This window comes from Lepidothrix coronata, unplaced genomic scaffold (genome assembly GCF_001604755.1).
Source record: "Lepidothrix coronata isolate B3197 unplaced genomic scaffold, Lepidothrix_coronata-1.0 Scaffold101, whole genome shotgun sequence".
NCBI classification, from domain to species: Eukaryota; Metazoa; Chordata; class Aves; order Passeriformes; family Pipridae; genus Lepidothrix; species Lepidothrix coronata.
In genome coordinates this window covers 2,548,026-2,571,497 of record NW_016690281.1, presented here as the reverse complement: position 1 = coordinate 2,571,497, position 23,472 = coordinate 2,548,026, and the positions used below count along the sequence as shown (strand labels likewise).

Genomic DNA, 23,472 nt, shown 5'->3' with positions numbered 1-23,472 from the left:
ATGGCTGGCAAGAAGGGGGTCCCCAAAAAGGAGGCCAAAGGGAAAGCTGGAAAGAAGGGCAAGAAGGAGGATCCCAGCGAGTCAGAGGATGCCTCAGATGCAGAGCTGCTGAAGGAAGAGAAGACCGAGGAGACAGAAGTGGTGGAGGAGGAGAAGCATGAGGAGGAGGAAGCTGCAGAGGACCCCAAGAAGGGGAAGGGGAAAGAGAAGGAGAAGGGGAAGGAGAAGAAGGCATTGCCCAAGGCGGGGGTGGCAAAGAAGATAGGCCGGGGAAAGAAGGTGCAGCTGGAGTCGCAGGAGGAGGAGGATGAAAGTGATGCCACGACGTCCAAGAAGAACCTGAAGGGCACCTCCAAGATGGTGATGGGGCTGGCGGCCGACAAGAAGAAGAAAGGGGCCAAGGGCGCAGGGGCCAAGGGCGCAGAGGCCAAGGGCCAACCCAAAGAGTCCGCGGAACCTGGCCTGGCCAAGGAGGAGGAGGCGGCAGCGCCAAAGACCCGGGCAAAGCGGAGCCTCCGCAGCACTTCAAAGCTCTTCATGGGCTTCAAGAAGCTGGGGTTGCATCGGCCCAAGAAGGGACAGTTCAAGAACACATCCCGCTTCTTCTGGGGGCTGCATAAGCAAAGCACCAAGAAGAGGAAGAAGAAGAAGAACAAGGCAGTGCTCAAGTCCACCTCCAACCTGATGATGCGCTTCAAGCACGTGGGCAAGAAGAGGAAGGAGGAGGAGGCCAAGAAGAAGAAGGAGGAGGAGGCCAAGAAGGAGGCGCCATCGAAGCCGTCGTTCCTGCTGCTGCGGCGGGGCGGGCAGGCCACCGAGGACGGCGCGCTGCTCTTCCGCCGGTGCCCGGAAAGGAAATTCAAGCCGCGGGCACGGGTGCTGAGCAAGGCGGCCGCTGCAACGGGCTGGCTGGCCAGGAAGGTGCTCTCACGGCGCGGGCGGCTGACGGGGCTGACGGGGGGCAGCCGGGCGACCGACACGGCCTGGCTGTCCCGTATCGGTGCCAGGAAGCTGCCATTCCCTGCGGAAGACGAGATCCTCAGGCACCGGGCCAACATGAAGCGGATCCCTGGCAGCAGCGGGCTGTTGGCCCCCGGCACTGTGCGGCAGGGCAGCATGGTGAGGCGTCCGTCCCGGCGGCGCTCCCAGCACGCGCCGGCGGAGCCGCCGGTGCCGCGCTACGGGTGGGCCGAGGAGGAGGACAGAGCCTTCAGCCGCCGGCGTGGCTACGGCAAGGAGGAGGACGCAGCCTACGGCTCCCGCCGTGGCTATGCCAAGAAGAAAGATGGAGCTTATGGGTCCTGGCGTGGCCACCCCAAGGAGGAAGGTGGAGCCTATGGCCCCCAGCACGGCTATGCTGAGGAGGATGGAGCCTATGGCCCGTGGCACGGCTACACTGATGAGGAAGATGGAGCCTTCAGCCCCCAGCATGGCTACTCTGAGGAGGAAGAAGGCTACATGCAAAGCCCAGCCTACCCGGCTGGGTACAGGTTTGAGGATGCGGTGCCGACTCCCTATGGTGACTACCCTGGCTACGAGACGGAAGAGGAGGAGGAGTATGATGTCTATGGGGGGTTTTGGGAGGAGGGTGACCCACCGGGACATCCCTATGGCTACACAGAGCTCGAGGATGAGGGGCCGTTTGGTGGTGGGTCCCCCCTTGGCCTCTATGACCCCTATGGCAGTGACCCCGAGTATGGAGAGGAGGCAGAGGGGCCCTTTGGCTACAGGGGGGACCCCTACGAGGACTTTGAGGAGCCCTTTGCTGGGGGATACCCCGGGGGGGAGTACCCTGAGCATCGCATCCAGTACAGCGAGGGGGGGTGGGCACCGCACGCCCAGTCCTCCTGCAACCCCTATGCCCTGGGGCTGGAGGAGATCGCCGAGGGCGAGGAGCCCGAGGAGTGGGAGGAAGAGGAGGAGGAGGAGAAGGACTATCCCTTCTCCATCCTCAGCGCCTCCTCACTCCGGGGCATGCGGGAGACTCTCTCCTCCAAGCTCTCCCTCAACAGGAAATTCAGGCTCTTCCCCCGGCCCCAGGTCAAGCTTTTCGGCAGGGACCGCCTGGACGTCCCCCTCCCGCCGTCTCCCCACCTGCCCGCCGCCCGCGACGAGGACGACTACGACGAGTACGAGCCGCCGCGTCCCCCGGCAGCCCCCGGCCCCGCAGCATCCCCTGCACGCCGGGTTTCGGCAGCGCGGGCGTGCGGGAGCCCTCTGGGGCAGTTCCTCCAGCGCTCCCTCTCGCAGCCCCAAAGCCACCCGCCGCGGGGTGCGGGGGGATTGCGGGGCCCCCGCACCCCCCAGCCCTCCTACAGACGCTCCAGCCGCAGGCTGGCGGGGATGGAGAGCGCCGGTTTGGGGGGGCGGGACCCTCCACCGCGAGCATCTCCAGCCAGGGACCCTTCCCCGCCGGCGGGGCCCTGGGTGCAGCCCCCTCCCCGGGAGCCGGGGACTGCGCGGCGGCCGTCGCTCCGCAACCCCTTCGCCAACCTCGGGCGCTCCCCATCGCCACCGCCAGCCCGTCCTCGCCCCGGCAGCACACGGGGCGAGGGGTCGCTGCGATCCCTCCGTGCCAGCCTCCGGCGCTTCAACCCCGAGCCCCCCGCCCCGCCGCCGGCCGCCCCCCGCTCACCGGGGCCCGCGGGGGGGAGGCGTTTGGGGGGCCCCGCGGCAGGGTCGGGAAGACCCCTGTCAACGCGGCGGAGCAGCCCCCCCGGGCTGCCGCTCCCCCAGGCCTGGCCACGGCTTCCCGAGCCCCCCACCAAGGCGGTGAAGCCGCTGCAGAGGACCCCCTTCCTGGCACCGTCCTCCCGCCCCGGCAGCCGCCGCCTCGGCCGCCCCGGCCCCTCCTGGGATGAGGAGCTGCCCCCCTGGCAGGGAGCCCCGCGGGGTCTCGCCGGGGTGCCTCCCCCGCCCAGCCCCGCTCCCAGCACCCCCAAAAGCTTCATCCAACGCATCGGGCAGCCCCTTGCTGGGATGGCCCCCCACTCTCCGCCGGCCAGGCCGTCTGCGGAAGCAGGGGGGCACAGCCCCTCCTCGGGGCGCTCCGTGGGGCAGTCCCTCGCGTCACTGCTCGTCAGGAGCATGGCCTCCACCAAAGCCCCCCCATCCTCACCACCCTCCCGCCACCCCTCCACCCGCTCGCCCTCCTTGCCCCGGCGCCCATCCCGGCGGGACGGGAGCATCCGCAGGTCACCGAGCCCACCGTCGGGGCGCCGGGGTTGGGCCGACGCCGCGCGCCCCGTCCCCCCCTCCAACCCGCGTGGCAACCGGAGCCCCTCGCCGCAGCGTCGCGCCGCTTTCCCACCCCCACACGGGCGAGCCCCCGGCTCCCCTGTCGCCCCCCGCCACGGCGCTCGGCCCCCAGGGCCGGCAGAGCCCGTCGAGGGCGAAGGGGCGGCCGGGGAGGAGGGCGCGGGGCGCTACGCGGTGGTGACGCCGCAGGTGCAGAGGTTGGGCTCCTTCCGGCGCGCGTCCCGCATGTACAAGCAGCACTGGTCCACGCAGCACGTCGTGCGGGTGCGGGAGATGCCCGACGCCTGGACGGCCGAGCAGGGCCCCCCCCAGCAGCCCACCCAGCGCGGCCGGCGGTGGGCGAGCCAGCGGGGAGCCGACATCGCCCGATACCTGAGCCAGCGCTCGCCGGGGGGCGGCTGGCGGGACAGGCACCCCTGGGCGGACGGGTACCTGGGCACCAAGCAGCCCTGGCGCACCAAGGTAACGCCGGCGGGGAGCCCCCCACGGGGGGATGGAGCCGGGGGGCGAGCCGGCGGGACCAGGGATGGGGTGGCGTGCTGAGGTGGCTGCGGGCTCCCCGGGGAACAAAGCCACTGGTGCCAGAGGGTTCGCAGCGCTCGGGGTGGGGGTTACGTGGCTATGGGTGGTCTGGGTGCTGGCGGGGGTCCTGCCGTGGGGAGCGGGCTGGAGGGGGGGCTCATCGCCCGTTGTGTGTCCCCCCACGGACGGCCCCTTTGGGGACACTTGACTCTGGTGTATGGAAATGTGGAGACGCGATCCGGCGGGGACGGGTGCGGGTGGCACGGTGACCCGGCGGGTGTCCGCTTTCCTGCCCACCGCCTGGCCGGCCGCCAGCGCAGCCTCCTGGGTGACACCCGTCCTGTGTCACCTCTGCCCGCGGCCATGGGGAGCAGCCTCAGCCCCGCGGCTCGGTCCCGTTCCATCACCTTCCCTGGAGGTGCCATCCTGCCCAGGAGCCTCCATCGCCCACCCCTTGCAGCCGTGGTGGGGGTGGCACAGCGAGCAAGACTGGGCTTCTCAGGACCAGTCTTTCCTGGAACCATCTCCAAGGATGCCTTGGTGGCCCCGTGTCCCTGTATCCAGCTCTGCTGCTCTTCTGTGACACACAGCACTCTCGCTGGGGGGTTGCAGGGCTGTGGGGTGTTTTCTTGGGGTTCCTGCCATTGCTGGCTGTGTGTCCCCTGGTTTGGGGTGACAGATGGTGGGTTTTGGGGTGTGGTGGTGACTGGGTGGGACAGCTGAGGGGTTTGGCACAGCCCTGCCATGACAGAGCCGGGGTGGTTGCTCTGTGCAGATGCAGTCACTGTGCAGCCTGCCCATCGTGCGGTACCAGGAGCCACAGGAGGAGGACGGGCTGGAGGACATGACCCAGCTGGAGTGAGTGTCCCCATCCCCTTTGTGACCCAGGGGGCTGACAGGGCTGCTCCCCCAACCATGCGCCCTGGCTGCTCCCACCCCATCCCATTCCAACATGAGGGCCACTCCAGCCTCCCAGGGCTGGAGATGCTGGGGACACACTTGGGGACCCCTCCATCCCCCTGCCACCCCATAATGCAGCCTCTGCCCTGTGCCAGGGATCTCCAGGAGGCCGCAGTGCTGAACAACATCCGGACGCGGTTCGAGCGCCAGCTCATCTATGTAAGTTTAGGGGGGCACAGCATCCCCCAAAGACCCCTGGTGTGAGGTCTGTGGAGGGCCATAGCCCTCCCAGACCTTGCAGTCTCAAACCTCGCTCTCTGGCAGACCTACATCGGCAGCATCCTGGTGTCAGTGAACCCATACCGGCTCTACAACATCTACGGGACGGAGCAGGTGCTGCAGTACGAAGGCAGAGCCCTGGGGGAGAACCCACCGTGAGTACCAGGGTGGCCCCAAATATCCTGTAGAGATGGGGGCACTCCTACCTGCTCTCACCCACCTCTGAGTCCCACAGCAGCCCTGGGTGGTCCCAAGCCCCTGGGGACCCTTGGGTGCTGGACCATCTGTGTCCATGCGTGGGGGTGCTCGGGGTACATTTGAGGTCCTTGTGCTGGGGCACTGAGGCACCACACCCCCTCCCTCTTCTGCTTCCCCCCACCACAGGCACCTCTTTGCCATCGCGAACGTCGCCTACTCCAAAGTGATGGATGCCAAACACAACCAGTGTATCATCATCAGGTGGGACATGGCCCCTAATCAGTGCCTAATTGCTGGGGTGGTGCTGCTGGGGGTGGGGTGCTGGGGTTTGAGGAGGGTTTAGGGTGGGTACTCCCTGCTTGGCTGGGGATGACCTCAACCATGCTCCCACTCCATATTTCAGTGGGGAGAGTGGGTCAGGGAAGACCGAAGCCACCAAGCTGATCCTGCGCTACCTGGCAGCCGTCAGCCAGAAACGCAGCACTGCCCCACAGGTAGGCTGCTGCCCTGGGGACACCCCCATCCCCATCGTGTATCCACGTCCCCATGTCCCTGTCCTCTTCTTCCTGTGCCCTCCTCCACCCCTGCTCATGGCTTGGCTGCTCTCTCCTTGTCCCCACGCTCCCACATGGACCACGGCAGATAGAGGTACCGGGGGGGAAAACGTGAGCTGGGACAGTTCAAGGGGATGGAGGTCGTGATGGCATCTTGGCCATGTCACCCCAGCTGCAGGGGGATGGTGGGAGGGACAGGAGGAGCTTGGTGCATGAACGTGGATGGGGTCCCTGTGCTCTCCCACATCCTCATTTAACCTGGCTGTGGTGCACACCTCGAATTTGGGCACCCATGGATGTCTGCATGGGGCAGGGGTGGCAGGGAGTGTGGCAGGGGGTGACAAGGGGGTTGCCCCCACCATGGGAACAGCCTGTGGTGTGTCAAGTGCCCAGGATGACCCCCCAGCTCTCCTCATCACCACAACAGATCCTGGAGGCGACCCCCTTGCTGGAATCCTTCGGCAACGCCAAAACCGTGAGGAATGACAATTCCAGCAGGTTTGGGAAATTTGTGGAAATCTTTCTGGAAGAGTAAGTAATGCTGAGCAACACCTGTGTGTGGCTGTTCCCCCCGTGTCCCCCTGCCCTGGGAGTGCCCAGCTCAGCCCCTCACCCCGCTGCCAGGCTGACCCTTGGCTCTGAGGGGACACATGGGGATGCTTTTGGGGACAAACCATGAGCTGGAAAGGTGATAACACCTGAGGACAGGTGACTGTCCCTGGGGTAGGGGCAGGGACGCTGTGCCCTGGGCTGGAACCCCGACCATTCCCAGTCCCCATCCCTGTCCCCACGTTCCACCCCCCACTGACTCTCGTGTGCTGGGGGGATCATCAGGGCATGGGTGGGTGCCTCGGGGGGGTCCCAGCCCCTGTCCACGCCGAGGCTGCAGCGGGTGCCCACTCTCCCCCCTGCAGCGGCTTGATCTGCGGTGCCATAACCTCGCAGTACCTGCTGGAGAAGTCCCGTGTGGTCTTCCAGGTGTGTGGCGAGGGGGTCCTGGGCTCCGCCCCACACTCTGCCCCCTCTGCCTCCCCCTCCCCAGCTCTGTCCTTTGCTCCCCAGGCCAAGAGCGAGCGCAACTACCACATCTTCTACGAGATGCTGGCGGGGCTGCCCGCCCAGCAGCGCCAGCGGTACTGCCTGCAGGGCGCCGAGACCTACTACTACCTGAACCAGGTAGTGTGCCCCTCCCCAGCCCCCCCACACTGCCTGATTTTTGGGGGGCTGCCCAACCTTGGGGTGCTGGTGGGTCCCTGAGTCCTCAGTGTGTGGGTGGGGAGGGTGCTCAGGGCGGGGTGACCCCCCCACGCTGGTTGCTGGCCCCTCTCCCCCCGCCGAGAGCCACTGATGGACCGAGGGGGTTGTGCCAGGGTGGGAACTGCGAGATTCCTGGCAAGGACGACGCGGAGGATTTCCGCCGGCTGCTCAACACCATGGAGGTGCTGAGCTTCAGTGTGGACGAGCAGAACAGCATCTTCCGCATCCTCTCCTCCGTCCTCCACCTGGGCAACGTCTACTTTGAGAAATACGAGGTACCCTGCAGGGAGCCAAGATGTGCTCTCCGGGCGTGGTTCGGGATGTGGCAGGTGTGGGGGGTCATCATGTCCCACCACGTCCCTGTGTCCCACAGACCGACTGCCAGGAGGTGGCCACGGTGGTGAGCGCCACGGAGATCCGGACAGTGGCTGAGCTGCTGCAGGTGTCCCCTGAGGGCCTGCAGAAAGCCATCACCTTCAAGGTGACGGTGAGTGCAGGGGGGCACAGGCAGGGAGGGGGGTCTCTGGTCCCTGGGGACCATGGCAGGTATTGCTAAAGCTCCATCATGCTGTTTCCCCACCAGGAAACGCTGCGGGAGAAGATTTTTACCCCTCTCACTGTTGAAAGCGCCGTGGATGCCAGGTAGAGGGAAGGGGGGCTGTGCTGCCGGGGGGACACAGGAGGATTGACCCTCAGGAATGGGGTGGGAGGTGAAATGCCAGCTGGGAAAAGAGGTGGTCAGGTCCCCCAGTGTGGATTAGGCTCTCCAGTGATTAAAACTCCAGCCCTAAGGGCTGCCCTGTGCTGTGATGGGTGCTGGCCATGGCAGTGGGGATGTACACAGTGCCATGCCATGCCATTCCAGAGCTCCATTGCTCTTCTCCTTCCCAGGGATGCCATTGCCAAGACCCTCTACTCCCTGCTCTTTGGCTGGCTCACAGACCGCATCAATAAGCTGGTGTACCCGCGGCAGGAGGCCCTCTCCATCGCCATCCTGGACATCTACGGCTTCGAGGTGAGCAGGATCCATCCCAGCTCCATCCTGGCTCAATCCCTGCTCCATCCTCCTGGAGTCTCAGGCTCAACAGACCTTCCTTCTCACAGGACCTCAACTTCAACAGCTTCGAGCAGCTGTGCATCAACTACGCCAACGAGTACCTGCAGTTCTTCTTCAACAAGATCGTCTTCCAGGAGGAGCAGGTGGGTCAGTGGGCAGTGCCAGGCTCTGCCCCCGGGCCAGGGGAGAGAGCTCATGTGTGACCTGGATCTGCTCCCATAGGAGGAGTATCTCCGGGAGCAGATTGAGTGGAAGGAGATCCCCTTCAGTGACAACCAGCCCTGCATCGACCTCATCTCCCAGAAGCCCTACGGCATCCTCCGGATCCTGGATGACCAGAGCTGCTTCCCCCAGGTGAGAGGTGCCTGGTAATGAGACAGCAGCACTGGGTGATCACCATGGTTATGGAATTACTGTGGCCCAGGGGTGCTCTTCTCCTGGGCTGTCCTGGACAGCCTGGGAGATCCTCTGGGTTTCTCTGGACTGGATAAGCCCCACGAATCATAGAATCATCATAGAATCCCAGAATGGTTTGGGTTGGAAGGCACCTTAAAGCTCACTTAGTTCCAACCTGCTGCTGAACTGGCCAAGCTGTGCCTCACCCCTGCGTCCCTCCCCAGGCCACCGACCACACGTTCCTCCAGAAGTGTCACTACCACCATGGGACAAACCCGCTCTACACGAAGCCCAAGATGCCACTGCCCGAGTTCACCATCAAGCACTACGCAGGGAAGGTGACCTACCAGGTGTGTGGCAGGGGGATGCCCAGCTGGGGTGTTAAGCAGGAGGTTGATCCTGCACCAAGCAGGGAGGTGCAGCACAGGGGGGTCTGGCTGGGACCCCCCATCCCAGCCTGGAGCTCCTCACCTCACCCCATCATGCTGCCAGGCTCCTCACCATGGGATTTTGCTCTTTGCCAGGTTCACAAATTTTTGGATAAAAACTATGACCAGGTCCGTCAGGATGTGCTGGACCTGTTCATCAGCAGCAAGACCAAGGTAGGGCCCTGCCTGAGCCTGGTTTGGTGGTGACACAGGGTGCTGGTGGCCATACATCCCTTTTCATGTCCCCAGCTGTGTGTCTCCATGACCAGTGAAGCCAAGGGGGACCTGAAGCAGAAGATGCCTCTGGCTCCATCCTATGCCCTCCTTTCATGGGGTCCTCTGGGCTTTGACCCTTCAAGCATTTGACACAAACGGGCACATGGGCTGCTCTTACGCTTTGTGTCCTAATCCATATCCTCATCCCCATCCCTAACCAGGGAATCCAGCCACAAGTAGGGGATGCAGCTTGCTTAGAGCTGGGCAAAAAGGCAGTGGCTGGGCTGGGAAGAGGAGCCAGGGGAGCTGCACCATCCCGGCCACCTTCCTCCTCACTAACCCTTTCCATCTCCCCAAGGTGGTGGCCAACCTCTTCTTTGGCCGTGCCCAGGTGATGGCCCGGCAGAGGAGCCTCATCCGGAGGAGCAGCACCAGGACACGGCGGTACAAGGCTCCCACTGTGGCTGCCCGCTTCCAGCAGTCGCTCCTGGAGCTGGTGGAGAAGATGGAGAGGTCAGAGTGGGTGGAGTGGGCAGGCAGGCCATGCACTGGGCTGGTGGGGACAGGGTGACAGTGGAACTTGAGCCCGAGGTGGCTGGGCTGGCTTTGTCCTCTGTCCTCCATGGCTAATGGGGTCTCTCTGTTGCAGGTGCAACCCCTTCTTCGTGCGCTGCCTCAAACCCAACAACAAGAAGGTGACAGCCAGGGCTTTCCAGCCTGCAGTGATGCCAGTGCTGCCTGCCCCGCTGGCACTGGGAGCATGGTGGGAACACACTGAGCAGGGGTTTGCCCAGGCAGCCACTGAGGTTTCTCCCCGTTCCCTCCCCAGGAGCCGGGGCTCTTCGAGGCTGACGTGGTCAGCAGCCAGCTGCGCTACTCAGGCATCCTGGAGACCATCCGCATCCGCAAGGAGGGCTTCCCCATCCGCATCCCCTTCCTCGTCTTCATCGACAGGTGCCTTGGGGCTGTGGGTGGGGTACTGCCATATGGTCCAGTGAGAGGAGACCACAGAGCTTGTGGGTGTTTTGGGGGGCAGTGTTTGGGCCGGGGTTCCCCCACAGTGGGAACTGGGAGCCCCTTGCTTTGATGCACAGCTCTGGGAGAAGCTGCATCTCCAAGCATGGTGCTCGTCACTGCAAGGAGGGTCCATGCTGGGGTCCCAGTAGGGTCCTGCATGGTCACAGTGTCATGGGCTCACCCAGGTACCGCTGCCTCGTCGACATGTGGTCCAACATCATTCCCAATGGAGCCAACTGCGTGGAGATGCTGAGGAATCTCTGCACCGTTAACCCCGGCATGTACTACGTTGGCGTCACCAAGGTACTGCCCCAGGAGGGGTTTTGGCTCCGGTTGTGCCCTGGGGGTGGTGGCCAAGGCAGGGGGCTCATGGCATCATCCCTGCTCCCAGCTCTTCCTTAAGGAGCAGCTGTATCAGGCACTGGAGAGCAAGCGAGCCCGTGCCCATCACCTGGCCGCGCTCACACTCCAGCGCTACGCTCGCACCTTCTTCATCAAGCGGCGCTTCCGCTCCCTCCGCCGCAAGATCGTCCTCCTGCAGAGCCGGGCACGAGGATACCTGGCCAGGTGAGGGTCCCCAGGGGGTGTCAGGGGGGCTCTGGTGGGTGGCAGAGGGTGATGGGTGGCAGAGGGTGATGGGTGCCCTCCCGCAGGCAGCGGTACCGGCGCATGCGGCACACGCTCATCAAGTTCAGGTCGCTGGTGCACATCTACGTGAACCGCCGGCGGTACCTCAAGGTGAGGTGGGGGCTGGCACATTCCAGGGGTGTCCTGGGCACCTGCTCCCACCCTGCTGCATGTTCAGTGGTGGGTCTGAAGAAAGCTCCCCCAAACCCTGAGCCCCTCCAGGTCCCATGCTACCACCTCCTCCACGTCCCATGGGGTACTGATGGTACCTCCTTGGGATGAAAACCTGGTGACATTTGGGGAGGCAGTGGCACCCCCCAAGTTCCTGCTGCCTCTGGGTCTCCCTCCCTCCCGGTGGGACTCAGAATGACTGCTCTGCTTGCAGAGGAAGGAGGATGCTCGCCGGCGGGCTGAGGAGGAGAAGGAGAGGATGAAGGAGGTAACAGGCGCTCAGCACGCATGTGTTGCCGTGCCCTTGTCCCTGCCACGTGCTCGCCTGCCGAGGCACCCATGGGTGCTGGCACAGGGAGCAGTGTGGTGAGTGGGCACATCCCTGTGCTGCGGCGGCAGGAGCTGACACGGAGGGAGGTGGTGGATGTCACCCACCTGGAGATCCCGGCCGAGCTGATGGGGCTGCTGGAGGCCGCTGCAGGTGAGCGGGTCCTGCAGTGCCATCGCCCCCAGCCCCTTTTCCCCATCCCTCCAGCTGTGCCATAGCTGCCCGCTGTGCCACAGCCGCCCAGGAGGTGAATGCCGGCTGCGTGGTCCTGGTGCCACCGCCGGCGCTGCAGCCCGACTCCAAGCTCACCCTCCCGCTCGACATCAACGACTACCCCATGGCCAAGTACGTGCGGGGCCACTTCCAGGTAAGGTGGACGCCGCAGCCCAGCAGTGGGGAGCCTGTCCAGACAGCTTTTGGGGGGTCCCCGGCACCCCGGTTGTGGCTGAGCGTTTAGAATCAGGGTCCCTGCGGCGGTTCCCCACACCATCCCACCGGGCTCTGCCCCAGCTTTGGCCCCAGGGATGCCACGGGGAGCAAGAGAGGCTGGATCTGGGGTGGTTGTGGTACTGTGGTGAGCTGGCTGCCACCTCCCTCCCTCCCCGTGGGTTCCTGTCGTCTCCAGAGGCCGGGGGGACCATGCTGAGGCTATCGGAGAGAGACCCGCTGAGCCCTCCTGGACGCCCGACGCGGGGCGGATCCGGAACGCTGGGGCGGGAGACCAGGTCGCTTGCTCCCAGGACCCCGGCCCCATCCCCGGCCACTTTGCCCCATTCCTCCTCTTTGCCCTCTATTTTTGCCCTGTGTTTCCCTGTCCCTGGCGTCCTGAGTGGTAGCACCAGGGCTGGATCCTGCTCTCAGCCTCGCCAAAATGCTGGCATAGAATCATAGACTGGTTTGGATTGGAAGGGATGTTAAAGCCCATCTCATTCCAACCTCCTGCCATGGGCAGGGACACCTTCCACCAGACCAGGTTGCTCCAAGCCCCGTTCAACCTGGCCTTGAACATTTCCAGGGGTGGGGCAGCCACAGCTTCTCTGGGCAGTCTGTGCCAGGGCCTCACCACCCATCTCTGGTGCTGCCAGCACAGCTTGAGCCCCTCCCTTCCCCGTTCCTGACAGGCTACCAGCCCCATCCTGTGCCCCAGCCCTTTGGCCGCCCCATAGTCCCCATCCAGCATCAGCACCACGCTCAGCACCCTGGGGCCGGCCCCTCGTGGCCTGAGGCTGTCCCCAGGTAGCCACGGGTGCGGGTGTCGCCGCAGGAACCGGCGTTCGGGATGCTGACGGCCCCGCTGAAGGCCCCCCTCACCCGGCTGGATGAGGAGCTGTGCCACGAGGCACTCAGCATCTTCCAACTGGTAGGTGGGACGGCACAGGATCCATCACCGCAATCCCCTGCCTGCTCCCTGCCTGGGGCCGGAGGGAGGACCTGGCTGTCCCCGTGGCAGATCCTGCGGTTCATGGGTGATCCGGGGCTGGGCGGCCTGCAGGAGACCCTCTTTGGCAACTACATCGTGCAGAAGGGGCTGTCGGTGCCAGGGCTGCGGGATGAGCTCCTGGCACAAGCTGCCAACCAGGTCTGGCGGAACACCAACGTCAACAACGAGGAGCGGGGCTGGCTGCTGTTGGCCACCTGCCTCAGCGCCTTCCCCCCGTCCGCCGCCTTCGACAAGTACCTGCTCAAGTGAGCCAGGGATGGGCATGGGGATGGGGAGCAGGGATGACTGGGACCCTCTGGGACAGACTGGCATTCATGCCTGGGGACACTGCTGTGGCTCTTCGGGGCACTCTCTGGGTACCTGTGCCTGAGGACACTGCCTAGGTCCAACCAGGACCTGTGATCCTGTGCCAACCTGGCACATGTGCCTGGGGTGCCACCCAGGTCCCTCCTGCAGCACCATCCCTTCCCCACAGGTTCGTCTCTGACTACGCCTTCGCTGGCTACAAACCGGTGTGCCAGCGCAAGCTGATGCACGCCATGGCCCGGTCCCAGCTGGGCACGGCGGCCGCCCGCACCTTCCCGCCCTCGCTGCTGGAGTGGACAGCGAACCGGCAGCAGGCCAGCATGGCCCTCGACCTGCACTGCTTCAACGGTGCGGCTGGCGCGGCACTGGGCACGGCGGTGGCGAGGGGCAGTCACAGGGTGACCACCCTCACGGGCAGGAGGGGACTGATGGGACCAGCTCACTGCCCGTCCCTCCCCAGGTGACCAGTTCTCCTGCCCCATCCACTCCTGGAGCACGGGCGAGGACCTGGCAGGGGATGTCCTGAAGCACAGGTGGGCACTGGCTTGGCACCCATGGTGTCACCCCAGGGCTGTTTTGGGTGTCGCCAAGATCGGGGAGTCGGGATGCCCAGCTTGTGGGCAGGGTGTCCCCAAAAAGCGGGGGCACTGCCCATCCCCATCCCCAGCATCTGGCTCTTGGCAGGGGGCTGGCAGAGGGCTGGCGTGGCTGGTCTGTGGCCATGAAGGTGGGTTCCCAGTGGGCCGAGCTGGCTGGCCATGACTATGTCCTGGACCTCATCTCTGACCTCGAGCTGCTCCGGGGCTTCCCCAGACAGAAATCCTGCTTCCTCATTGCATGGGATGGGACTGAGAGCCTCGGCAGGGACAGCCGGGTGTAGGTACCTGGGCAGGGATGGGTCGCCCGCTGTGGGGCTGGTGGGATGAACCCTGGCACCAGGCTGGATGGGTGCTGGATAGGGGTGGGTGGGCTCCTGGAGGAGGGGATCTGGCACCTAGTGGGTGCTCAGTGAGCGCATCCTCCCTCTCTACAGGGTGCTGGGACATGGGTTGGATTTGGATGAGGTGCCTCCTCCCCCAGCTGTGAAAGCCCCCACACTGCCCTCCACAGAGATGTACCACCCCCATGGTAGGACATCCTCCCCCTGGCCCTGGTGCTGCGGTGAAGCTCTGCCGTGCTGGTGGAGCCCTGCTGCTGGCAGCTCATCCTTCCTTGTCCCCCTGCAGATGGGGAATTTGGGGAGCCACGCAGCCAGAAGGGTCTGGACCGGTACCTGGACAGCCTCTTCGATCCAGTGCTCTCCTACGGCAATGGGGTGAGAGGGGCATCCCCCTGCCCAAGGCACTTTGGGGTGCAGGTGGCTTGGCCGCCTTACCCTGATTCCTGCCCCCCCAGGAGCTGGAGAAGCCAACCATCCTCTCACAGAGGATGAAGGGAGGAGGTGGCGTGGGAGGGGGAGACAGTGGCAGTGATGCCAATCGGAGTGGACCCCCTGTGCCTGCGGAGATGCGTCAGCCGAGGGGTGAGTGCCCCGAGCACTCCCACATCCCACCTCAGCTCCCTGCCTCAGTTTCCCGGCCTGGTCCCTGGTGGGGGGGACATGCCTGCACCCAGGACCTCACAGCTGATCTCTCCTCTTTGTCATCGCAGGCACAGAGCCAGCCCTGTCCCTGCAGAGCAGGCCAGATGCCAACCAGCCACCCGGACTCTCGGTCAGTGCCAGGGGGCTGGAAGGGGTCAAGCCCCTCCTCCGCTTCAGGGCAGCTCGTTTGGGCAGCTCTTGGGGATGGGTGCAGCTGGGGGTGCTGGGTGCTGATGGCACAGTGTCCCTTGCAGGGCAGAGCAGCGGAGGGGACGCCACCCTGCACCCCCCAGCCCCGGCCCTACTCGCAGAAAGCCGGTAAGGGGTCCTGGTGCAGTGGGGCAGCCACGGGGGTCCGTGGCACCGAGCCAGGGCCCAAGTGTGGGGGTGGTGTCTGGCCCCCCCCAAGCCATTCTTGACCCCGCAGCAGCCGTGGGGCGGCGGTGGCCAGGAGAGCTGGTGCGGCATTCCCGGCTCAACTCGGAGCATTTCCCACGGCCCACACACGACATCCGGAACATCATCCGGCAGTGCCAGCCAGCCCTGCGCAGCTCCCAGGCCCCCAGGTACCCACCCGCGTCCCCAGCCAAGCCATGGGCACATGGGCGGGTCCATGTGCTGGCCCTGATGCCAGGGTGTAGGGAATGGTGGGGTGCAGGGAATGATGGGGTTGCAGGTGATGCCAGGTACAGGTGATGCTGGGGTACAGGTAATTCCAGCATGCAGGTGATGCCAGGATGCAGGTGATTCCAGGTATAGGCAATGTAGGATGCTGTCTCTGCAGCAAGCTTTTTGGGAAGAAGGTGGACCCCCACGAGGAAGCCATGCAGATCCTGAAGGAACAGCTCTCGGCAGCCCGGGTGCCAGCGGCTGTGGTAGGGATGTGGCTGCCCCCATGTCCCCCCCACTAGGCTGGGGGTGTCACTGGCCCTGATCACAGCCCCTCTGTGCCTCACAGGGGCCCAAGGAGGTGGTGGCCACGGTGAAGCCGGTGCCCAGTGCCAGGTACCAGCTGCGAGCACCCACGGGGCGTCCAGCAGCCACCCGGCCCCCAGGTATTGCTGGGCAGAGCTGTGGCACTGGGGGGGCCAGGGTGGAGTGGGGCACCTCATCCTCCCAGTGGCACTGGGTGATGCCTTATGCAGCCTGGTGCCAGTCCAGCTCCACAGCACCCTCATGGAATAGCCACTGTGTCCGGCTCAACTGACAACTGCTCCTCGTGCCTCAGTTTCCCTGGGTGGAGGGGCTTTCCTGCAGGGCTTTCTGTCCCTTCACAGTCTCTGTCTCTCGGGAGCTCCCATCTGAGGCACAGCAGGTCCAGACCCAGCTGCACCGGAGCTGCAGTGAGGACTTCTACACCTACCACAACGTGCCCTGGAAAATATTCATCCGGAAGGAGGTACGGATTTATGGGGACACTCAGGGGCAGGCTGGTGCTGAGGTCCTAGAGGGATAAAGGGGGCTTTTCACCAAGCCCTGTTCTCTCTCCTGACAGGTTTTCTACCCTAAGGACAGCATCAACAACCCACTGCTGCTCGACCTCATCTTCAGGCAGGTGAGGCACCAAGCTGGCCCCTAAGCCCCCCCGGGGGTCCCCTGGAAGCTGAGGTATTCCCCAGTGGGGTGATGGTTCACCCATCCCACCGCATATGTCCCATCTTCCCCTGCTGAGCTGCCATGTAGGAGATGCCCCAAGCCAGGGGGAGCAGGCAGGGCAGAGGGGCTGGGGTCCCACCACGCTCCCTGGCATGACCTCACTGCTCCTCACCCCCTTCCCCAGATCTTCAACGACGTGCTGTCTGACACCTGCATCCGGATCAGCCAGGAGGAGCGGCTCCGCTTGAAATCCCTCTTTGGTAACCCTCGACCACATCCCTGTGTCCTGCTGCTCCCTGCCTGGGGGGGTTCACACACCTGGGGGGCTCAAACCCAGCCTCTCTGGTGCCTAGCCTCATCTCCTGGGGTCACGACTGGCTCTGCTTAAAGCTGGGGTAGTTTTGCCTCCAAATGCAATGACCCCCTGGTAACTTAGTGCTCTGTAATGTCACGAGTTCTGTCAGGTCTCAGCCAGTTGCCGGGGGGGCATGGGTCTCTCCATCATGTTCCTGCCAGGTGTGGGAAGGCTACGATCATCCCTGCTCCTGCTGGGAACCATGCGTGGATCCTTCCCAGAGAGGGAGGATGCTCACCAAGAGGTATTTCCCTCTCCCCACAGCGGAAAACAAGCTGGACTCCTTCAGCCCCGTGGCCACCGAGAGTGTCAAGAGGGAGATCATCGCTGCAGCCCGGGATGGCTGTGAGGTGTATTTCTCCCGTCTCTTCCCTGCCACGGTGAGGGTCTGGCCGTGGGGCAGGTTAGCATGGGGACCACCACAGCCCCGTGCCCCCAGCTGAGGCACTGCCCTGGCCCACAGGGCAGTGTGGGGACGGGTGTGCAGATCCTGGCCGTGTCCCACACCGGCATCAAGCTGCTGCGGCTGGTGAAGGGCACCAACGTCCCCGGGGAGCAGCTGCGGGTGCTGCGGGCGTACAGGTGGGGGTGAGGAGCGTGGGAGGCCAGGGTGGGATGGGTGCCATGGGTGCTGGGTGTTTCAGCCTCCCCTCGCCCTGCCCCAGCTACGCCGACGTGCTCTTCGTGACCACCCCATCCAGGAACATGCTGGAGTTCAACCTGCGCAGCGAGAAGCTCATCCTCTTCTCCCCCAAAGCCCCCCAGGTCAAGGTCATGGTCGACCACTTCATCACGGAGCTCAGGAAGGTGGGGGGTGCCCTGGGTCCGGGGTGAGGGGGGGCATGTCCTGAGGGTCAGACCCTGCCTGTGTGCCTGCACTTGGGGGGCTGGGGTGGGCAGCGGAGGGCACCCTGTGAATAGGACCATGTATGGAATTGGGGACGACACCCTGGGGTGGTCCTGGGGCTGCGGGTGCTCGAAGCCCCTGTGCTGGGTGGGATGTGGGTGTCCCTGTGTGCAACGGCTGTGCCAGCCCCTGCTGTGCCCAGGACTCCCAGTATGTGGTGGCTGTCAGGAACTACAGCCCAGAGGATGGGGGACAGCTCAGCTTCCACAAAGGGGACATCATCCACCTCCAGTCACTGGAGCATCCTGAGAGAGGTGAGAGGCCTCCACACTGCCCCCCACAGCGAAACACCCTTATAGGGGTGGCAGGACTGATGGCTTCACCCACCCCAGAGGTGGTCATGTACTTGTCTTGCACCCTGTGACACCCTCTGTCCCCATGGTGTCAGACTACTACTATGGCTGTGTGGTCCGCAAGAAGGTGATGTACCTGGAGGAGCTGAAGACGGGCACCCAGGACTTTGGTGAGTGCCACGCTGCCCCATGTTTGTCCCTGGTGTGCCCTGAGCTGTGTCCCTTCCTGGGGCTGGGGGATAGGGCAGGATCCTCAGCAGGATGGTTTGGGATCTTTTTGGCACCAACCCAATGCAGGGGGATGCTCCCCTGTGGGTCCCACCCTGGGTGGCACCAGGTGCTGCCCATGTCCCTGCAGGTGAGGGGCTTTGTGGCCCCTCTTCCCTGCCTTTACCTCAAATGCTGCTGAACTGCAGCTGCTTCCAGCCAAAATCTGTGGCCAGACCCCTGGAAAAGGCTGGGAATGCAAAGGCAGGAGGAAGCAAACAGATTTTTTGGGGGTGTCCACCTGGGCTGCCAGCCTGGGGCCATCCCCACAATCTGCCCGCTGCAGGGTGGAAGTTTGGGGCCATCCATGGCAGGCCAGGGCTCTTCCCTGCTGAGTACGTCCAGCCCGTCGCGGCGCCCGACTTCGTCCATTTGGCTGCGGAGAGGAAGGAGGAGCCCAGGGACAAGCAGGGCAGGGTGGCAGCTTCGGCAGCTGTGGCCGTGGCCGTGGCCTCCACTGCTGCCGCCCAGGAGCTGGACCGGAAAACCGAGGTGGGTTCTGGGCTGGGGCTGCCACACGGTGCTGGCTGTGCCTGGTGCCCACTGCCCTGCTCCGCAGGTGTCCCCGGCCAGTGCCACCTTTGCAGAGAGTCTGGAGGGAGATGGTGTCGAGCAGCTCAGGGATGTCACAGGGACCTGCCCCATGCTGGCCTTTGCCCAGCGGCATTTCCGTGCGGCACGACATGGGACCATGTGAGTGTCCAGCGGTGGGACAGGGACACGCCGTGGTGGGGACACCTGTGCCCACCTGCTCCCTTGAACTTCTGTCCCAGGGATTCCTGTGGGACAAAGGCCAGGAGGGATGTGCCCAGTGTGCTGGAGATGCTGACGTTCACCAAGGTACAGGGAAGCGGGGAGCCTGGGGTGCCCCTGCCCTGCTGTCAGCTGCAGGTCCCACCAAGATCCCAGGGGGAGCTCCCTGAATGGCACTCCAGCATCCCTCTGGCTGCTCCTGGGAGCTGACTCTCTCCCCCACTCCAGATCCCCATTCAGGAGTCACTTATCGAATTTGTGGATGGTGGCATCAACAAACAGGCTGCTGAGGCTTTCCAAGGTAGGCAGGGACATGAGCATCGTGTCCCCCTGTCCCCTGGCCATTCCCAGCCCATCCTTTGAGGGCTGTGGGGGCAGGACCAGGACAGGCAGATGGAGTGGCCTGTGGGACTTAGGTCCTCTGGTCCCACTGCCCCATGTGCTTGGAACGTGCCCACCCAGGGGAGTGTGTCCCTGGGAAGGGGATGCACTGAGCTGTGTCACTGTGTGGCTTTGTTATCCCCAGCTGTGATGAAGTTCATGGGTGACCACCCTCTGCGGGGGCAGACGGAGCTGGACGCTGTCTGCACCATCCTCAAGGTAAATCCACCACCGGGGCAGTGAGTCCTGGGGGTGGCCTGGGCAGAGGGTGGCCTGGGCAGGGGGTGGCAGCTATGCCTGTCCCCAGCTCTGCGCGGAGCACGAGGTCCTGCGGGACGAGGTGTATTGCCAGATCATCAAGCAGATCACCAACAACACCAGCTCCAAGACGTGAGTCCCTACACCCAGCTGGGACAGCAGAGGCTGGAACTGGGGACACTTGTGTCCCTGGCTGGGCTGAGCTGCCACAGCATGGGGGGAGACCCGGGGACCCCATCCCCAGGGTGATGGGTGCCACCATTGGCACCCTCGCCCTGCTCAGTGGTTTAGCCCTGGCTCTTCCCACAGGGACAGCTGCCAGAAGGGCTGGAGGCTGCTCTACATCCTTGCTGCCTACTACAAGTGCTCTGAGGTGCTCCGGCCCTTTCTCCTGGCCTTCCTGCAGGACGCTAGCAGGCACCCGGAGCTGCCCTTCCATGGTAGGGGCTGTGCACGCCCCAGGGTGCTGGTCCATGGTGGGGAAGGACACCCTGGGATGTCACAGGGCTCAGGAGTGGTGGCTCAGCCCCATCCTTCATCCCAGTCCGTGTTCCTGCCAGGCATCGCCAAAGCCTGTGAACAGAACCTGCGGAAAACCCTGCAGTTCGGTGGCCGCAGCCTCTTCCCCAGCAGCATGGAGCTCAAGGCCATGGTGGTGAGGCTGGGGGCTTTTGGGTGCCCGTGGAATGTGGGGCAGGGCTGGTATCAACTTGAGGTACCCCCTGGAAGTTCTGGATACCTGCATGGTCTCGGGATCCCTCCGTGGGCTTGGGATCTTGCCCAGACACTGCTCTGGAACTGAGCTGATCCTTTTTTGGGATCTTCCCAAAAGAGCACAGTCCATTTTGGGGGCTGCTCTTCACTGCTTTGGGGGTGTCCTGAGCTTGCAGGAGTCCCCAGTGGGGATGCAGCTCTGTGGACATGGAGCTGGAGGTGTGATGGCTCACACAGGCAGGATGGGCAAGAGATAGGATGATCCCAATGGGATGGTCCTGTGGGATAGCTGGAGTGTCCTCTGGGGTCTTGCTGTGCAAAGGGCCCCCATGCACCCTAATGAGTCCTCCCGTGCAGGCCGGACGCAGCGCCAAGCGCCAGCTCTTCCTCCTGCCCGGTGGCATCGAGAGGCACCTCAAGATCAAGACGTGCTCGGTGAGTCATAGGGGCAGGAGGCTCCATGCACCCCAGGACTGTGGTGACCCCCTCAGAGGGTGCAGATGTGAGGGGGCTGCACTCCTCGCCTGTTCCCGCTGTGGGACTTTGTTCACTGGGAAAGCCAGACCCCTTCCCTGGACAGCCGCATGGGATGAGCCTCAATGCAGGACATGTTGGTGGCCTGGAGCACAACAGGGGGACGTGGCAGCGCCCCAGCCACCTGTCCCTGTGCCCAGGTGGCTCTGGATGTGATCGAGGAGCTGTGCTGTGAGATGGGGCTGCAGCATCCAGAGGCTTTGGAGGAGTACATCCTCTTTGTGGTGACCGACAGAGGTGAGGGGCTGGCGGGAACAGGATGGGGCAGGATGGGATGGCTGTGCCCGTGGTGTGGTGGCCACGCTCAGGCTCCCGGGTGGCACAGGGCAGAGTGTGCGGCCACTGACCCGCCGGGAATATGTCCTGGATGTGGCTGCTGAGACGGAGTGCCGGGACACCAGCTACACCTTCTGGTGCCGCCGCGTGGTCTGGAGCCAGCCCCTCAAGTTCGACAACGAGCTCTATGTCACCGTCCACTACAACCAGGTCAGGCCACCCCATCAGCCTCCCCCAGGCCAACCTCCCTGTCCCCCCCAGAACGTGCCTTGTCCCCAAGCCGTGTCCCTGTGCCCTGTTTCTCCCCACCAGGTGCTCCCTGACTACCTCAAGGGGCTGTTCACCGTCCTGCCACCCGCGAGGCCGGGAGAGCAGCACTTCCCACACGTGGCCAAGCTGGCTGCCCTCCAGCACCGAGCCAAGGACCACCACCACCTCCCCACTGCGTACGGCCAGGGATGGGGCATCCTAGGGGGAAAAACACATATCCCATGGGGTTTGGGACCCACTGGCCAGCGCTGGCCCTGACCTCGGGCTCCCCGCAGGCGGGAGATGCAGGACTACGTCCCCCCACAGCTCTTCCGCCTGCTGAAGCCCCAGTCCTGGCTGCAGATGGTGACCCAGCACGTCCAGCAAGCCAAGGCCCTCAGCGCCCACCAGGCCAGGGCACAGTTCCTGGGTGAGGGGACAGGGATGGGTACAGGGAGGTGACACAGATAGGGAGAGGATGATGAGGGGATGCAATGCTAATGAGGACACAGTGCTAATGAGGATGCAGTGCTTCTTGAGACACAGTCCTGCTGGAGATACAAGGCTGTTGGGGATGGGAGTTGCCCAGGAGGTGGTGGGTATGGGAAGCATCATCCTGCCTGGAGGGTGATGATGATGGGGATGGAATTCTGCTGGGTGGCTCCTCTGCAGGGACTCTGGGACAGGGAGCTCCCTGTGTGGAGCCTGAGGTGCTGCACACGGAGGGCAGGATGCATTGGCAGAACAGGACAGGCTGCTCCCAGGCCCCAGTTTCCCTTAGCTGCTCCAGTGTCCAGAGCCTGAAGCAGTGCAAGGCTCCGGGAACCAAATCAGCTCCTGTCAGGCATGGAGCTGGCCAAGCCCTTGGCAGAGCCCCTGTGGGTGCAGTCCACCCTGGGGACCTGGCAGGAGTGGGTGGCAGTGGGCACTGAGACCCCGTCCTCCATCCCGCAGGGCTGCTGAGTGCCTACCCCATGTTCGGCTCATCCTTCTTCTACATCCAGAGCTGCAGCAACAACGCCATCGTCTCGCCCTGCATCCTGGCTGTCAACCAGAACGGCCTCAACTTCCTCAGCAAGGAGACCCACGTAGGTGGGGGGCTGTGTGGGACACATGGGATCATGGAATGGTTTGGTTTGGAAGGAACCTTAAAGCTCATCCAGTTCCAGGGGCATCTCCTACTAGACCAGGTTGCTCCAAGTCCTGTCCAACCTGAGGTCCCCGCTCCCCTTGGTGGGGTTCCCAGGGCCACTCCCCCTGTTCCCACCAGGAACCCATCGCCAAGTTCTCGCTGAACGAGATCCAGTCCACGCGGACGCAGCGGCCGACGGCCGGATCCAGCTATCCCTACGTGGAGATTACGCTGGGAGACCTCCTGGCCCAGGGCATCACCCAGCTGCAGCTGGAGCAGGTTGGGGACACCCGAGGGGGGGCCCCCCTGGGGGTCCTATGGCAGTGGCACGGCCACTGACCGCCGGCGTGTCCCCCTGGCAGGGCCTGGAGCTGTGCCGGGTGGTGGCCGTGCACATGGAGAGGCTGCTGGGCGCCCGGGAGAAGCGGCTGACGCTGCCGCCCAGCGAGATCACCCTGCTCTGAGCCCGCCGCGGCACCCCGGACCCCGCCGCGGGGCACAGTGGGTGCGGTGCCCCCGGGGCGTCCCCAGCCCGGCCGGTGCCGCCGTCCCCGCTCGCAGCTCCTGTTGTTACGGGGTTTATACAAGCCCGGGAGCCCGGCACGACTCGCTGTCCGTGGTTTTGTGCCGCACATGTTGCCGCGGGGGGGATGCTGACCCCCGTGCCTCAGTTTCCCTCTCCCAAGTGCCTTAATTTTCCCGTCCATCCCAGTGCCTGTTTCCCATCCGGTGCCTCATTTTCCTCATCCGTTCCCCTATCCCAGTGCCTCACTTCTCTCTCCATCCCTGTGCCTGCTTTCCATTCCCACGCCTCATTTGCCCCATCCATTCCCACGCGTTTCCCCATCCCTGTGCCTCCTTTTCCCCGTCCATCCCCGTGCCCGTTTCCCCATCCCGGTGTCCCAGTTCCCTCTCTATCCCGCCCTATATCCTCACTTTCCCGGTGCCCGTTCCCCCGCACCCGTTCCCGGTCACGCCCCCGCTCGCCCGTTGCGCTCCCCGCGCCCGGCAGGGGGCGCTCGCACCGCGCACCCGCCGCCACCTCCGTGCTCTCCGCCCCTCCTCCGCCGCGCGCGCGCGACCCGTCCAATCAGTAGCCGGCCCTCTGCGCTCGCCCCCGCCTCCCGACCAATCAGCGCGGCGCGGGGCGGGGCGGGGGCGGTGCCGCCGGTGCCGGTAACGGCGGCGGGCGGGGCGGGGCGCGCGCGCGCCGGTCGGTG

The 23,472-nt window shown here is 64.5% G+C and overlaps 1 protein-coding gene across 1 annotated transcript; it reads left to right on the top strand.

The window, feature by feature from the left end:
* MYO15A (myosin XVA) lies at positions 1-22,716 on the top strand. Its single transcript, XM_017823043.1, has 64 exons — positions 1-3,720; positions 4,556-4,638; positions 4,836-4,899; positions 5,005-5,114; positions 5,344-5,418; positions 5,561-5,651; positions 5,800-5,805; positions 6,139-6,242; positions 6,626-6,689; positions 6,774-6,887; positions 7,082-7,243; positions 7,342-7,455; positions 7,552-7,610; positions 7,860-7,983; positions 8,073-8,168; positions 8,248-8,379; positions 8,646-8,771; positions 8,946-9,023; positions 9,424-9,578; positions 9,715-9,760; positions 9,895-10,019; positions 10,268-10,385; positions 10,474-10,649; positions 10,736-10,820; positions 11,095-11,148; positions 11,280-11,361; positions 11,445-11,575; positions 12,473-12,568; positions 12,659-12,894; positions 13,125-13,303; positions 13,416-13,488; positions 13,640-13,831; positions 13,989-14,083; positions 14,182-14,270; positions 14,351-14,477; positions 14,606-14,667; positions 14,792-14,855; positions 14,965-15,103; positions 15,322-15,412; positions 15,496-15,592; positions 15,815-15,936; positions 16,033-16,092; positions 16,318-16,393; positions 16,753-16,868; positions 16,952-17,070; positions 17,154-17,295; positions 17,538-17,649; positions 17,784-17,858; positions 18,242-18,447; positions 18,515-18,648; positions 18,729-18,795; positions 18,937-19,009; positions 19,235-19,308; positions 19,397-19,479; positions 19,657-19,787; positions 19,908-20,002; positions 20,419-20,496; positions 20,736-20,832; positions 20,921-21,081; positions 21,184-21,317; positions 21,417-21,550; positions 22,075-22,208; positions 22,391-22,531; positions 22,615-22,716. Exons 1-64 carry the CDS (start codon positions 1-3, stop codon positions 22,714-22,716), a joined length of 10,500 nt encoding a protein of 3,499 aa, XP_017678532.1.
* The last annotated feature ends 756 nt before the right edge of the window (positions 22,717-23,472 follow it).